Raw genomic sequence first — 17,428 nt, forward strand, 5'->3', positions numbered from 1 at the left:
TAATAATTTCACCTAAAAAAAAAAATTATCCAATGAATGGTTGGTTATACTTGATTAGTTAATTTCAACGAACGTTATGTTACCAATCGTTAAATCATTTTTAATAATTCATAAATGAACGATTATGACTAATTTTAGGTTAAAAATAATCTATCTAAATTATTCATGTAAAAAATTAATTTGGATTTTATGCATTATATAGTTTTAGACACAGTACATTTCATGTTTTAGAATTCTTGTTCAATTTATAGGAATGAAATGAATCATACAAATGAATAACATAAATGAGTACCACTGTAACATCATTGGAAATGCGCCTGCTCCACAGATGCGAGATTGCATTTGGCCAAAAAATACAATTGAGCGATTGTTTAAGTAACTTGGCAACATTAGTAGCATTCGAGAAGCAAGGAATACAACAATGTCCCGCGAATCTTTCATGTCTGTTATTTGTTCCTTTAAATTCTGTAATTTCTATTTGAAATACCATTTTCTATTAAATTTATCATATGAGATTTTTTTTTTTTTCTATTAACAATTAATGAGCAATGAAAAAAAAAAGTAAAATCATTTTGCATTATACAATGGTAGGGTTAAAATTGCATTTGTTATTATTGAAATAAATGGGATTCAATAGAATTCATTCAACAATATTCTGAAAAAGAAACAAAATTCTCATAAGTCAATAAAATTACTAATTCATAATCTTCACTGCCAACTTTCGTCACAAAGTTATACTTATTTATTTTTCCGTTATCAGGTAATTTGTATCCAAAAAATCAAAAACGAAATTTAAATTCCAAATTTTATTTAAATTTTAGTCCCACAATATATTCATAACAGTGGTTATGACAGTGCTTGCGGTCGAGTGGAAAGGCAAATCAATCAATTCGTAATGCCAATGCTGCAGTTATTATGTCTTTCCGGAAATATTCTAAATTTGCTCATCTATCGATTACCTTACTTTCAAGGCAGCACATCAGTTCATTTCCTGAAAGTAAAAGCTTACGCTAATTTGGTGTTCGTTGAATCCAGAGTTCTTGAGGTTAGTTTTCAGTGTTTTTTTTTTTTTTCAAAATAATACTGCAATAATTGAACTTTTAACTTTTTGCTTTGCACAATTCCAATTCCCTCAAACTTTAAATATGCAAAATTTTGGCGATTAACTTTCTCACTTTTTAACTTTTCAAGTTTTTTTTTAACGTTTCAAACTATTGTAAAAAGAATTTAAAACAATTTTTGCAAGGTGATACATGCGTGGAATGTGCATGCTAATCCTGCATTTGAAACATTTTATTGGTACACGAAACCATATGTCATTACAATGGCTAGCATAAGCGGTACAGTATCCACATGGTTCGTCATGTTTAATAATTCATATTCATTTTTCAAAGGATTAAATTTAGATTTCAAGTTAAAGTGACAGTCATACATAAAGACATTTATAGCAACATCCTGTGTTAGTATGAAACTATAATTAATATTAAACTACTAGTTATTTTTAATAGTTACATCCTTCTTTTTTTTTTTTTTTGAAATATTGAAGTCTGTTTTATAATTTGATTACATTGCAAAAAAATCTCAAATCTCAGTCCTACAATGTTTTCTTCAACAGCACCGTTACAAAAATATCAAACCGTTTAATTTCAGGATGACATTAGTGATAACAATTGAAACGGTGCTCTGTGTATTATTACCATTTTATTTTCGTCAAATTTGCACAAAACGATTAAGTTTGATAATACTATTTTGCTTCGTGCTATGCAGCATTTTCTTGCATATACCATTTATATTCAGTCAAACAGTTATCAGCAGCCCGATATTAAAGGAATTGGAAAATCGACAATATAATAGGTTCTTGAAAAAAAAATAAGGAGAAAAAAAATATTTCTATTTATATTTAATTGTTTAATTGATCTATTCTAATCCATTTCATATATCATTTTAATCAAACTGAAAATTTTTATCAGATGCTATTGGATCACAAATCAATATTTTATGGAAACGTATAGGGAACCATTTTATGAGTACATACAAAAAACATATTATTGGTTGCAAATAACACTATCTATTCTTATCCCAAATATTGCTATGCTGATATGCTCTGTATTAATCGTCGCGCAATTTAGTTTCAAGGTATTTTTACATAAGCATTTCATACATTATGTTTATTAATACACTGTAGATTACATACCGTAAACTACACACCGTACTACAAACTATAGTCAAATCAGTCATTTTTCATTTATTCGATGTGAAACGAATTATACACTAATATGTAAATTAAATTTTCGAGTATACAAAAGTGATGCATGGAAAATTATTAATTAGTGTTCCAGAATCACAACGAATCATTTAGTCAACGACGAAAATGTGTGATTAGGATGACAGTTGCGACAACACTGTCACATCTTTTACTGGAAGGACCGGCACTATTAACATTTGCTGCTGTTGCAAGAAAAGGTTATTTGCATAGTTTAAATTTCTGGAAGAAGGAAAGGTTTCCTAATCGTTAATTTACATATCAATAAATTTACGAAATGTTACTCATAATTCGAATTTTTATCCTTTTTTTTTTTCTCCATTTGAAATATTAAAATTAACAATTTTAAAATTCACTTTATTCTAAAAAAAAAAAAAGTTTAGATTTTGAAAAGTATTTTCAATGAAAATAAAATTCAAAATTAACATGTGCTAAACAATTGAAGAGTTGTTAAAATAATTAATAATAGGAATTGTTGTATTTGTTCAAAAATAAATCTTTTCTTTTATAGGTGCGAATAGTTCAGATCATGGCAATAATATTTGTATATTAGCACATGGTAATAATTTACTATCAGTAATTAATGCTGCAACGCCATTTTTTGTGTTTCTTGCATTTAACGAGCAATTCCGTCGTATGTCATTAGTATTCATACAAGTTCACTTCGTACCACGACGATTTATGAAGAAAACATCGGTGCCACCGCATAAGCTACATGGTATTAGTTCATCCGTAAAACTGATCAATAATGCCAGTTCATTTCCAAGCAATTATACACATTTGTAGAATAAATAATACATACATCTTTACCCTTTATTAAATGCGCTTTTTTTTTTTTTTTTTTTTTTATTCATTTACTAAAAAAGACATTATTTGTATAGTAATTATAATTGATTTGCCTTTCAGTTTGTTTATTCATTTATTTTTTCAAATTGTAAGTAAAAATTCCATTATTTATTACTTTTACGAAGTTCGTATTTTGTTACTTTGCAATGGAAAAAATGAGGCAATAAGTAAAAGAATAATAAATTATTCTTAAAGAACTATTTCAGCATATAACATAATGTGTCATAGTAACTGAGTGAACAAAATAAAAAAGAGAAGAGAATTTTTTATATTTTTTTGAAAGCAATTTCCTTAGCAGCAATTGTCATTCGTTTTCTCTTTCTTTTTCAAAATTTCATTATTTCGCCGTTTGATTATCTTTTCTTTGATCTACTAATAGGAATTCTTTTTTCTTCTTTTTTTTTTTTCTTGACATCTTCATTTTAATGGAATCAATTAGTTCAACAAAAGATCATTTGTTTATTTTTGTTTGTTCTTCGTATTTGTTACATTCATATAAACAGCTTTTGATCTCATCGCTCATGATTACCCCATATCTACTTTTTTTTTTTTCTTTTTGTAGCTTTTTACATATCTATTCTACGGTTAGTAGGAATGACAAAATTCTTACATGACAAAATCAATAGATTCAATTCAATTTGTATTTTTAGATTTTTGGTATAAATTTACTTAATACATCCAAGCATGTTACAAAAAACTTCATGCAAAAATTATTATGGCATAAAAGATTGCATAGATTATAACTATGCATCTTAAGGCACTAAATGAATTTGTCAAATTACTTTGATATAGTTTATATAGGACAGAAAATTTCTGTTATTAATAGGAATCATTACAAATATAGATATAAATGCTTATGCATAAATCGATGCTTATTTCTATACTTTCTCATACTTCTATTATTTCTTTTTCTATCTAAATTGTTAAAATTCTTGTTCTATAATAGTTGTTGCACTATAGCATAGAAGTTATTCTTTAATAAACAAAAAAAAAAAGAATGAACTGCTATTAGTGTGATCAAAATAATCAAAAAAAAAAAAAAAAAATGATTCTCACTTGATAAATGGACAATTGCTAAATTAACTCAGGATAATATTGTTGCAAAACTAACTAATGATAAATGTTGAACAAATCTTTAATCGTTAATAATTATATTATTAAAAATGAATGAACAAAATTAAAATATAAAAAGCACCAGACAAAGTTAGTGATAAAGCAATGATCAGATGAATTCATCACATTAACTTAACTTAAAAATTAGTTTAATCTTACTACTTCTCTTTTAGACCTCAAAAAAAATTTTTTTCTTTTTAATATTTTTTGACGAAACTATATTTGAAAATATTGTCTCCTATCATTCATATACCTCTTACTATATAGTGAATTTTATTTTTCATGGAAATAATAGGCAACACATAGACTATATGCATTAAGCATAAATCATATTTGATAGTAATTTAATGTTTCCACTCAAAACTCTTTATAAGGCAAGAATTTGCCCGATAATACAAGTGATACCCGATCACCTTGTTCATTTTTTTCACGTGCAACAGTTAGGTTAAAATCAATTGCACTCATTATACCATCACCAAATTCCTCCACAATTAGCTCCTTAATTGTAGGTCCATACACTGCTATCACCTTAATATTTTATCAGAAATTAATTTTATCATATGATCATTTAATTCTTTCTTTCTGTCATACTACAAAAAATCTTTAACTTCTACTACTTCTCATATAGATTTCCCTATTAAAATTAACAGGGTATGTACTGATATAAGAATGACCCATTAAGCATTTATCAGAATGATAATGAAATTTCGTTCAAATCACTTCTCTTAGTACCTCCCAGTCTCCTCTAGCAATAACATATGGAATGGCCAAAATTTTTTTTTCCTTTATAAGTAAATAAATTTGTGAGTAAAGAAGTAAGTATATTTTGTTAGGAAAAATGTGAAATAACCTCATGTAATCGATAAAGAATTGGATCGGAGGGAATTCCCGGTGTCCCCTTCTGAGGAACTGTTTGAAGCCATAAGAGAGCACTTTCCGGCAAATCAAATATCTCGGCAACTTTTTCTGCCTGTTCCTTCGACATGACCATTTGACCTAAGCATGCTGCAGTTGTCCATTCTTTGCTTTTGCCAATTTTCTCCGCTACTGATTTCCATGTGACACCTTTTTGAACTTTTGTTGCCAAAATAAGATTTGTTACGTCCTGTCGAGATTTCATCACTTCGACAGAGATAATTCTAGAAAATATGGAAAATACCACTTAAATAAAAAGGAAGACAATATATTTGTAAGCTGAAATTTACGCTTAAGGCCAAATTGATTCTGAACTGCGCTTATAAAAACTGCATTACTATTTGAAATTTTTTAAGTACTTCACCTATCGTTTGGTGCTACCCAGATTGAAATTTCTAGTGTCAATTTAAAAAATAGAGTTTTTGGATGAAAAATCATTTTTGCTATGTTAAAAATTAAAACTGACGAATAATCATCGTATATTTTCACGTAATTGCAAGCAAAATAAATGATTAAGTAAAAATCATTCAAATTTTTTTTTTTTTTTTACACAGCTATAATAAAAACTAAATTCAAAAAGCGAAAACGCAAAACAAAAACTGATAATAATAATGAAAGTGAAACAAATATATGGATAATAAATAGCATACTAAATACTCAAGTGAAATCAATTACCCGGATCCTTCCAGAACATTTGCAATGCTACGTCTCATTCTTTTAGCAAAGTTGATGTGAAATTTAATGGGTGACGATTTAGCAACAGGGAACAATAAGCAGAGCAGAGAGGAAGCGCTAGAGTAAAATGAAATTCACAAATGAGCAATTTTTGTGAGATGGATTGGATATATTTTAAAAGAGCAAGATATTTTTGTGTAAAGTAAAAGGAGATTGAAAGGAAATGAATTTTAAGAAGTTGTTTGCTACTGATTGAAATGTTTTTGAAAATTTTTTTTTTTTCTTATAATTCGAATTTTGAAATGATAACTAATATTGACAATAATAATGCTAGTTGAGATTAGAAATGAAAGGTAATGAAAATAATATGTGATGTAAGCAAAATTTAAAATAACAATAATAAGTTATTGTCGATGCTTTCTTGTTAAATCATCAAAAAAAAAAAAAAAAGGAAAAGGGAAAAGGAAAAGGAAAAAGGAAAAAAAGAAAAAAGAAAAGAAACATTAATGGTGAAAAGAGAAGATTGTTAATCATTTAGAAATATTTAAAAAAATAAATCATTTCTGCTTTAGGTTCTATTAATCTTCGCTGTTTTTATTTAAAAGAGTAATTAAGGAAGCATCAAAATAACAAACATAAATAACATTCATTACTAAAATGTTCCCAAGAAACGGATTTATATCCGTTTCTTTCGTACCACTGCCACATCACTGAATGTAATAAAAAGAAAATCAACTCATTTCTATTCCTGAGTGGCAAATTAATTTTTCAAAAAATAATAAACTGCTCATTATGCCATATGATTGATTTCATTTAAAAAAAAACGAAAACACTTAATACTTTTCCCAGTTATTAAAGCTGAAATTCATTATTGATAGGAAAAAAGTAAAGGATGCAAACATTTTACGATTTCTCATTAAGAAATTTCAATGGATAAGTCTTTAATATCTTATACGAAGTGCATTTGCGTGAGAAGTTAATAAGTGATATTTACCTGATATTGCTACTACTACTACTACTACAAAGATATTAAATGCATTATTAAAATTAAAATAACAGCTAGAAATCATGTTATGGATTAGTGAATAAGAATTGAATGATAGAGAAAATGAATTTTTTTTTCAAAAGGGTTAACTTTAACAATTGAACATACATCAAATGATCAAATCTAATATTTACTTGAATACGCATCTAAGTCATCTAAGTCAAGCATCTAAGTCATCTAAGTCAAATACTCACTTGATACTCTTAAGTGAGATACACACTTGAAAACGTCAAATGACTAAATTTTTTCTTAGTCTGAACGCATCAGATGATTAAATGTAAAAAAAAATTTTGATAAGTAAGAATACATGCAACAAATCAATCTACCAGAGCTTTTTCATCTGAACGCATATGATTCATCTTTTAAAGCAAAATAACGTAAGTGTATAACTTAAGAGTTATAGTTAGGTTTTTGTTAGGTGTAAAATGACTTGCTTGATTACTGTTCTTCGATTTCTTTACATCAAATATTTTCTTTTTTTTCGTCTTTTTGTCCTTCTGCAATTTTCAGATTGCACTATTCTTCTTTTCCTCTGAAAAATTGTTTTCATATTTGACAGATTTTGTTTCAATTTACAAAGATTAAACTTTTTTTTTTTTTTTTTTTTTTTTAAAAAAAAAAACACCTTTAAACAAGTAAACTAACAAACGATATATGATAAAGTAACACCTGAACAAACAGAACTAAAAGGTAAATTTCGAAAGTTTCTTAAATTTTATTTTATAACTGACATTTTGCATTTAAAAGGAATATTCAGAATTTATCACATGCATACATGTCTGCGCGTATGTTTCTGTTGTCCGTGTATGTCTTTATATATATATATTTATGCATGTGTTACCTTTATATATATATATATATATATATATATATTTATGCATGTGTTACCTTTGTCCTTACATATGTGTGCGTGTATGTGTATGTGTATGTGTATGTGATGTGTGTCATACTAGTAATCATTAATGATGAAGTCACATGCGTAAAATTTTGATTTTTTGCAAAACAAATTGCGAAAAAAAAGAAAAAAATAGGTCTATTAAAACTTTCAAGTACTTTCTTTCTAATTTATTTCAAATTGACATACACAAAAAAGAAAATAAAAAGAAAAAAACGAGAAATATTAATATTTTCTCAACTACTGACAACTTCTATAGCTTTTGTTACTAATAATGAAATGATGATTTAAATTCGAAATGAGCAAAAAATTTTAATCACTTAGAAAATAATGCTGATAGTTGTAGGCCAATGTAATGCTATCTAGAAATGCAAGCCTTATCAACGTAGTACTGATCCAACTTCTAATTATTCATCTGAGATGCTGAGTTATTTCATATCGGCCCGGCACTTTGCGGAATGTTGCATTTTTGTTAGTGGATGAGCTGGAGCTTTTTACACTTTCTCCCTTCTCTTTACTTGTTTCTAACATTGTATTTAGTACGATGGTAGTGATAATAATGTTGATAATGATAGCGATGATGATGGTAGGACCTGCATTAAACTTTTAAAGATTGTAATATTTGTTGGTACATGCTAAAAATTCGGTAGTCCACTTCGTGTCATTATGTACGATGTCTTTTCATTTCTCCTCCCATCATCATTTCCGTCTACCTTCAAATGACACTTTCTTTTTAACCCTTACATACTCACTCATCACCGATCTCCGTGTAAGTTTTGTGTCAATGAATGCATGACATATCTTTGTTCCGTCATCTCGCAACATTTTCGCTGTTTTATACTATCGTTTAAAGACATAAATGGAGCTGCTTAAATGCATAGAGAGTAAGTAAGCTTAATTAGCGTTATGGTTGGGCTATTTCGAATGTATTGCAGTAATGTTCATAAGTGTGTGACGTAGTAGTCGAAGTTAACTGAGATCTCGTGCTTGATTCTTGTATGCAATAAGTGCTGTTGTTACGCATTAAGTAGTTCTGTATGTTCTATAAGTGTTTGTTACACGTGAAATGTTGTGCATAGTTTTCACAAAGCTGGCAGGCTACTTTAATTACGCTATTTTCAGGCTGTTTAGCATGTATTAATGTATATATAAATATTATTCCTCATTAGATTTGTCGTCACAAAGGAATCGTCACTGCAGAAACGTCTTTCCCAAAAAAGGTTACTTTACTTGCCTTCCAAAAATAATGTCTTTATGAAAATATTGATGTTGTCATAGACGTGCTGTAGAACAGGTGGCGTAGTCTTCTAGAATTAGTCAGACTAAAACCACTGCTCATTTTTCACTTATTTTCAGAAAATTACCGTTCTATTACTACTAGTTTACTTATCGCGACAAGTTAAGTCTACTGATTTCGTGTCCTTTTGCTTATTTATAATCGCTTAACATGGGTTTATGGTTTGTGTTTGGTGCAGTTTTTGCACTTGCAAGAGCAGAACAAGTCGATCCACTCACTGATAAGGATCATTTCAAGGTTTTTTTTTCTGCCATTTTGTTTTTACGCTTATAGTTTCCTCACTTTCAAGGTCACTTCTGAGTTGATACACGTGCTTGTTAAGCTACAATTCTCTTTAATTTGGTCTTCTTCAAAGTCATTATGATTTTAAGGCTGGTGGACATGATAGCAGATTTGACCATGAGGCATTTCTCGGTAAAGATACTGCTGAATCAAAGGATGTCGTAAGCAAAGAACGTCTTGCGTAAGTATTTGATAACCGTTACTATTGGGACATATAGATTTGTTTGAAGATTTTGTGTATTACACTCGCAATGATAAAAGCGTATTGAGGATAGTCGAAAAACGGAGATATACAATGCCAGTTATATGACGTTTACTCAGATCTGTTTTTAGAAATATAACATGTCATTCACTCATTCATGGCTTGATCTGACGAATGATGATTTATCAAGGAGTATTGACTTATGCTTGCTACCACAAACGCATCGGTGGCTGAAAACACCAATGCGGGATAGGCAAGTCCTGTTGTAAAAAACACGGCGGAAGGTTACACTGGGTGGTGCTAACAGCGGATTGATTTTAATACGTTGTTTTTTTCCAAAAGGCAAATCCTACGCTCGTTCTCAAATACAGTAGCAACGCTACGAACACGGTGTTGTTGCTGTTACATTTCGAGAAATAGAAAGATGACAAGAGGACATCATAATCGCTGCAAGATCTTCCATACGCCTGTTTTGCTCATGGTGATAAATGCTTTGCTTGTCATCTGAGCTGAGAAGAGAGTGGTGAACCTGATATGTTGGTCTACACGCTATCCACGCTTTCTCAGTTCTTTGTGTTCGTTGAAATTTTGTGCTAGATTGACCCACAACTTGTTCTGTTGTCTTCCGAAACATGATGAACATGAGCTTTCAAGAAGAGAACCTAGATCAGTGGATTATTTTCATCGAATGAATTTTTGGATTTCATTGATGAGTACCCTAAATATTCTACGAAAGACTGCTGGAATGCTGATTTTTGAAAGTCATAGTGCTGCATAGGAGGGGTCTGTGGGCTGATCTACAAATCTGGTTTGAAGGTTAGTCTGGAGGTCGTCTCTTAGTGTAGCAATTACGAGATTGCTAACTTTGAGCTTTTCTCATGGAGTGTCACCTCTTTTAGGTTTGGCCTGAAAGTTGAATTTGCTTGCATCTTGGATGCACTAAGATGTAGTAATCAGGTACCAGTGTTTTATCGAGGATGAATTCAGGTTGTTTTTAAGTTGTCTTTTTGTTGAAAGATGCTGTTTGTGATCGTGAGCTGCTGTTTTGCGTAGAACTCTAGTAGGACGGGCCATTGTCGAAACCAATTTCCAGCACCATGTTTGCTTAATAGCCCTCCTCACGGCAGATATCAGTGTAGAATTTTTTCTCTGCTAGGTATGCTTAAAGAGATGGAGCACATAGCTGAAAAAGATAAGTATGTTGCTTATTGTGTAGGAGGCATAAGGAGACAATACGATCAGAATGAGCTGTTGACAAGTTTATAAGTTTGTATACGATCGAGTTCTTGATTATGAAGCCGAGTGTCTAGTGGGTTTTCTTCTGGTTTACCTAAGCAGAGCAGTGGTATCATTTCCTTTGAGACTGCTTTCTTCATGTAAGCGAGTTTTACTGAAGGAAACAGTGTCGGTATGGATTCATGCCAGTAGTAGAATGACGCTCGAGGCGTCCACTCTCCGCAGTATCAAACATAATTCTGATGTTCCAATATGTCAGAGTCGGTCAGAACACATCTGTGGAGACAAATATATGCCGTTGTTTCTTATTTTGGTTAAATGACAGCAGAAAAAGCTCGCTAACTACAACAGTTAGCCAATCGGATAAAATGTGGAAATGAGCTTTAGTTATGTTATATTTTCCATGTTCATGGAGCAGTTAGGGCTGTCCTTGAAAAAAGTCTGGTCATCAACAAGACCATTTCCGGGGGTAGTCTCGAGCGACCAAAGTCTTGACTCGCCTGCATGCAGGGTTGGGTCTGCAGCCTTCAGTACACCTTACATCTGCTATTTAGCCCCTCACCATTGCTGTAGGGACTTGTGAAAACGAGATATCTTTCCAACTCGCATAGCGGTCTTTACGAGCTCAGTATGCACGGAATTACTACCATCTTTTACATCTGATTTCATCTGTTAGGCCAAGCAAGCTTGGATTGTGGTAGCGACATTTTCAAGTGTAAGTGTGCTCGTAGATGACTGACGAGTGGCCGGGATAAAGTCAGACCTATCCTTCAAGGATGATTGTGTAAAGCCATTGAGCCCATTTTACATACAGACACTTTGTCTGATCCTTCAATTGAAACCTGTTCCGCCTGGGAAGTCTTATTGGAGGCATATGCTACCTCCAACTATGGCTCGCAACTTCACAAGAGCACGCAAACTCCTTTCCTATGACAGGACTGTTGCGGGAACATAACATGCATATAAATATTAAGTAGCATGTTGAGCAGTCTGACTCAAATTACCTTAGTAAGTATATGAAATTTTGCAACTTGTAATAAAACTGAAGTTTCCAGGAAATTAGTTGCGAAAATGGATATAGATGGTGATGGCTTCTTGGAAGAATCTGAATTAAAAGATCACATTGACTTTATGCAAAAGCGATATGTTAATAACGATGTTGATCGGACATGGAAAAATTATAATGTAGAGAAAGTTAAGGATGGAAAAATCTCATGGAAGGATTACATGTGAGTTGATGTTAGTCCTTGCAAGGTGCAATTCTGTCACTGTCGTAGTTGAGACTTAATGAAATAAAATGTTGAATTTTTAGAGAAATGGTTTATGGAACAGTGGGTGAAGGACAAGAACTAAGCGCTGAATATCAAAAGATGATAATACGTGACGAAAAAAGATGGAAAAAAGCTGATTATGATTCAGATGAAATGCTTGATCGAACCGAATATGGTTGTTTTATGCATCCTGAGGACTGCGATCACATGCGCGATGTTGTCGTTCAGGTGAATGGAGAGTAGCAAAAGAAAGTTGGATTAAAGATCACTTTAGATGAACTGTCATACAAAACTACCCGTATTATATCAAACTTATGCATAGTTTGTGATCACAAAACTCTGTTCATGTTTTTTAATTTTGTTATTTTCAGGAGACACTCGAAGATATTGATAAAAACAAAGATGGATTTGTGGACCTTGACGAATATATCGGTAAGCTCACTACCATACAATGCATAATGTTCATAGAAATAGCTGATTAGGTAAAGATAATTCTTGTAATCCTTTTCCTATAGATCTTTGTGTTAACTCTGAAGACATCTGTTTTCACAGAGTAATAAGTTTTTCACTTCTACACCTGACATGCCTGAAGTTCTAGAGAGGCAATATACCAACTTTTACCATTATAGGTGACATGTACAGGCCAGAAGACTACCCAGAATTGGACGGCAAAGAGCCGGAATGGGTTGCCAGTGAACGGCAGATGTTCAAGGAGCATAGGGACAAAGATGGTGACGGCAAACTGGATCAGGTATTACTAGAAAATATCTTCTTAACAAGCTTTGCACTTTCTTTTTGCATAACGAATTATTGCTACTCTATTTTAGAATGAAATGAGGGATTGGATAATGCCTATAGGTTTCGATCATGCTGATGCAGAAGCAAAACACCTAATCGGTATAGCCGATGAAGACAGAGTAAGTTCAAGACGTGCTTGTGAGATTTTGTCAAATATTATAAATATTACTGCTTTCATTTTACCTTATCACAAATTGAACAGAAATTGTAGAAATAAAGATTTAGTCCTACTCATACCTTAATGGGATAACTTGCAGCTTGACAAGATTACGTGTGTAAGGAATGTGTGGGTTAGAATGGCTCACTAACTTTGCAAACGTTTGGGTTCTCATTCTGAAATACTGCATTCCCTATGTCTATCATTTTTGCAGGACGGAAAGTTATCTCTAAAAGAGGTTCTGGATCATTATGACACATTTGTTGGATCACAAGCAACTGATTATGGCGAACAACTAAACAAACATGATCCTGCGGAACTTTAAATAGGTAATGAAAGTGACGGCTAATTTGATACGTCCATACTTCTTTGAACTTGAATTAATGTGTGACCACTGTTATTTGCTAAAATGCTCGTCTACTTAACTTATGCGTGAAACTTCATATTCGATATGCACTGCAATGATCAGTAACATGCTCCGAAATCTTCTCGTAACCAAAAGAATTGCAAGGAGAATTTTGGTTGATGTTCACCGTAGTGTTGATATATACTATTTACTCGCTGCTTTATATTTTGTTACTCATTTTAAGCTAGTGTTACTACTCTTTAAATTTCTATTTTCCAATATTATGTGATAAATTCAATTTTTTATATGACAGTTTAGCTTATTATAAGTGAATTGGTTAATTGAATATAACATGCATTCTCATATAAAAAACAAATCACTCGGAACCAGAGAAAAATCAAAGACCAGAAATGTGGTATTTTTCCGGATAAAACTAAACGACTAAATATCTCGAAAATAGAATCGATATATACATGGAGTATTTTAAACAAAGCGACACCAACAATATCACATCAAATTCGCACGCACTTTCAAAATCGTGTCGGTGCAAAAGAGTAACCAATACCAATACTATTGCAATCAAATGAGTACATGATAACCAAGAAATATCTTGATTCAAAAATATGCTAAAGGAAACCTTAGCATTCTCACCTAGGCATTTATAATTCACTAATCCCAATTTCTATTATTTAATACATGGAGCACTAACAAACACGACACATAAACTCATGCAAAACATCGGAAAGGAAAATTTCCGGAAGAATATCAGCATGTTTGCGAGTAAGGCTTGTACATCAATGCGGTTGTCGTCGGATAACCACCCCAGCTGCCACTTTTTGATGACGGGAACTGCTGAGGACCGTTGGATCCATTACTGACTTGTGCTATCTGATGACCACATCCGTGATATAGCATTACTGGGCGTACCAACTTCAATACATTAACTTTAATAGTGCACAGCGCACTCAAACGTTGAAGATATGAGCAATCCAGGGAAAGCATTTAAAATGTCAGCAATATGTTCATAAGCATAACACTCAGAATAAACTTGTTACCTGCAATGTGTGTGAGAGGGCGGATAGCTCCTTACTCTCCAGAAGATCATACATTTTAGCAATAGAATACATGTGTGCTACAACCAAGCCGTATTGAGACCGTAAATTCAAAGTAGCGAGCTGTTCCCAGTGATTGGTGTATAGGTGTCCGCAACTATGCCAGAGTAATCGTATTAAACGACGGCAATGATTTTCAAAATTACTCGGAAAGGCAGATCCTGATGTTCATTATTACAAATATTATAAGAGTTAACAGAACTGAAAACTTTTAAGTTGATATTAGGGCAAAAAATAGTTCTATTTCTTTACACATCCCCATATACTTGTGAGTATAGAGTAGTTCTCTGTTATACCAGATTTTTTTTTTTTTTGCAATTCGGGCATAAGTTGAAAGAGCGTATAAATTCAAAAATTATACGCGTAAAAAAAGACACAATTTATACTTCTCTTCCTTTTTACAGATATTATAGTTTTGGCATATAATAGACTTTTCGTGACTAAAAACACCTCGAAACCTTACCATATTTAGTTGGGTAAAGTCGCTCATCTTTTGCGCTTTTTTCGCAGAATGATAATACACAATCGATGTACTGCATAGCTGAATATAGGTGATGTTTCCTCCTTTCATCAATCCAGTGTGCTTTCCTGCAACTTTCTTTGCAGCAATTATTTTGCAATTTTGTTTGAAGTTTGCTCCATATATTATTTAAATTATAGGGAAGCAAAACCTGAAATGTTACCCTAAGGATATTTATATAGCGAATTAAAAAAAGTGCTGCATCTAAGCAGATTCAATTTGTTACATTAAACAATAATTTTTAATGCGTTTAAATTAAAAGTATGATTGTGAAACTTACGGAACACCTGGATAGGACATAATAGGACATGAGACCGGTGTACACACTTCTGATATCGTTCCACACAAAGCATTTACATTCTCGAAAAGACATAATGCTGAAATATGTTCTTGTTTACAGAAATTTAGCTAGCAGTTCGTAAAGTCATAACTTTTAGGTTTAAATTGTTTATCAGTACAATTCAACCTTGAGTAAATAAAATAACCATGTAACTTACTGTGTGTAGCTAACCACTCATTTTTATCCATTCCCTGAGGTAGCTTTGAAAGTCGCCTAATCATCTGCAAAAAAGAAATTATTTTCTATCTCCTGAAAAAAATTATTTTTCTATTTTCCTATTTCCCATCTTCTGTTTGGAAATCGTATGCTCACACATTGTTTCTATCGAAATATAGAAATTCCACATGTTCAATGAATTTAACCATTCCAAGAAGATATTCGTAATGGATGAAATGGTATCAAAATAAACAACACCTACTTCATCATCGAAAGAATCACACACGCCCATTTCAGATAGTGCTTTACGTTTACAATTTGGAGCATGGATGTATGTAGTGGCATTTTTCCCTCCATTTGATGACATGCGTCGTGCTGAACGACATCTTTCATTCACACCTTTGCGTCGCGATCTCCTGGAACTGATTTATATCTATTTGGCTCCATATTGAATTTATATGTCTTCTAAAAAAAGTATCCTAAACCCATCTATTCATATCGAAGAATAGGATTTTCAAAACATGCACATTCAAAATAACCAAAATTGATCTGCTCCCAGAAGAGAAACGCTTCATTTACCACACTCAAACAAACAGTTCTGTTAAAAATCGGATCAATCTGATCAGATCAAAAAGTTGAACGACTGGGCAAGATTAGCAACATATTAGAGGAAAAAATCTGTTCGAATAAGTTAATATCTATTTCACTTTAATATAAGACTAGTGGATGATCAATTCTGCAGAAGTCAGCCCCAAATTATTTGTGAATGATTCAAAGTATAAACTGCGAAAGACTAATGAGCTGTAATAAGATCGGACAAGAGATATTAAAAGAGTGAGATAATAATTGCTTGTACTATCCGAAATATACATTTCCAAGATCATCTGGAAAAACTACTGCATGCAATTTGACACTGAGCCACCATCCCTTCATGTGCAATCTCGATAACGCACTAATATGAGTCAAACTCAAAAAAAAAAAAAAAAAAAAAAAAGGAAAATTGGGCCTGTAGTTTTATGCATCCATTCTACTCTACATAAACAACAAATGGGGGAATAAAGTAACAAAACTGAACTCACATTGCAAATGAGATGATATTAGAGAGGAATATTTTAGCAAGGCAACAACCATCCTCGCTCACATCTTTAGATGAATGTCTTGATAATGTGCTTCGCTTTGCATGTGACTGCGATTTCACATTTCCAGTAGATACTCCAACTGACCCACTTCCACCAGCTGTTTCTGTGTTCGGATATTTTTCAGTCAATATCGACGTTACCTCCATAGCTACACCTAATTAACAGGACATTTATTAACAGCACTTAGCTATTACAAAGCAGACTTTCCGCTAATATCATCCTACATCTTTAATGAAGTCTGTTGCAAAACATCCCCATCATTCTGAACTACGCAATATTCCTTTTATACCATTCTTATTAATTTCTCACTCCTGCATAACTGATCACTGATAGCTATTACACTTGCTGCTCCACTTTTCTTATGACGGGCACAATTCGGCTGGTTCCTGACCTACATTACATAATTAATGGAACGTGTCAATACTTCTGAAAGTGCAACGACTTCTTGTCAACAAAGTGCCAATTAATACAATTAGGAGAAAACCTTGTCATTTGCACGCAGTTCCACGCTTATCAATAAACTGTAAAGGTAAATAGAAGTTGTGTTGTTTTTCACATTTGTTTACTACCTTCGAAAACGCTCAAAACGCCCCCTATAGCAGTCACCTTTTCACTTAATCATACTTTACGCTCATCATGCAAATAAAAAATGAGATACGACCAGTTGCAAACGGAAAAATCGATATCCACGTAAAAACCATCCCAATCGATTAGAACTGACCAAATTCATAGCGAAAGCATATGGAAAACAATCTCAAACAAATATGGAAAAATGCAGAACTGGAAGAGCTGAACATGGCTTGCACCGATTGGTAGCACC

At 32.2% G+C, this 17,428-nt stretch overlaps 4 protein-coding genes across 5 annotated transcripts; 2 read left to right on the forward strand and 2 right to left on the reverse strand.

Annotated features, from left to right (window-relative positions):
• Nucleotides 1-284: 284 nt before the first annotated feature.
• Nucleotides 285-3,049, forward strand: Bm3355 (Uncharacterized protein; the record flags this gene model as incomplete). The annotated part of the gene is made up of 7 exons (XM_043073391.1): nucleotides 285-441; nucleotides 822-1,045; nucleotides 1,247-1,356; nucleotides 1,651-1,854; nucleotides 1,971-2,136; nucleotides 2,340-2,463; nucleotides 2,775-3,049. 7 exons carry the CDS (start codon nucleotides 285-287, stop codon nucleotides 3,047-3,049), a joined length of 1,260 nt encoding a protein of 419 aa, XP_042929325.1.
• A 1,530-nt stretch (nucleotides 3,050-4,579) lies between these two features.
• On the reverse strand, nucleotides 4,580-5,850 carry Bm10909 (cyanate hydratase family protein; the record flags this gene model as incomplete). The annotated part of the gene is made up of 3 exons (XM_001896971.2): nucleotides 4,580-4,750; nucleotides 5,073-5,361; nucleotides 5,813-5,850. 3 exons carry the CDS (start codon nucleotides 5,848-5,850, stop codon nucleotides 4,580-4,582), a joined length of 498 nt encoding a protein of 165 aa, XP_001897006.1.
• Nucleotides 5,851-9,199: 3,349 nt separating this feature from the next.
• On the forward strand, nucleotides 9,200-13,320 carry Bma-calu-1 (EF hand family protein; the record flags this gene model as incomplete). The annotated part of the gene is made up of 8 exons (XM_043073392.1): nucleotides 9,200-9,286; nucleotides 9,421-9,512; nucleotides 11,825-11,998; nucleotides 12,082-12,268; nucleotides 12,412-12,472; nucleotides 12,670-12,791; nucleotides 12,868-12,957; nucleotides 13,210-13,320. 8 exons carry the CDS (start codon nucleotides 9,200-9,202, stop codon nucleotides 13,318-13,320), a joined length of 924 nt encoding a protein of 307 aa, XP_042929326.1.
• Nucleotides 13,321-14,106: 786 nt separating this feature from the next.
• Nucleotides 14,107-16,754, reverse strand: Bma-mob-2 (the record flags this gene model as incomplete). Of its 2 annotated transcripts, XM_001902531.1 has the most annotated exons (7): nucleotides 14,107-14,271; nucleotides 14,397-14,614; nucleotides 14,917-15,041; nucleotides 15,254-15,350; nucleotides 15,471-15,534; nucleotides 15,732-15,885; nucleotides 16,549-16,754. In XM_001902531.1, the coding sequence occupies 7 exons, from the start codon at nucleotides 16,752-16,754 to the stop codon at nucleotides 14,107-14,109; spliced, it is 1,029 nt and encodes a 342-aa protein (XP_001902566.1). The 2 variants fall into 2 exon arrangements, with proteins under 2 accessions (XP_001902566.1, XP_042929327.1); XM_043073393.1 differs by lacking the exon at nucleotides 16,549-16,754 and having other exon boundaries at nucleotides 15,732-15,836.
• Nucleotides 16,755-17,428: the final 674 nt, after the last annotated feature.

The sequence above is a fragment of the Brugia malayi genome (genome assembly GCF_000002995.4).
Source record: "Brugia malayi strain FR3 genome assembly, contig: Bm_v4_ChrX_scaffold_001, whole genome shotgun sequence".
NCBI classification, from domain to species: Eukaryota; Metazoa; Nematoda; class Chromadorea; order Rhabditida; family Onchocercidae; genus Brugia; species Brugia malayi.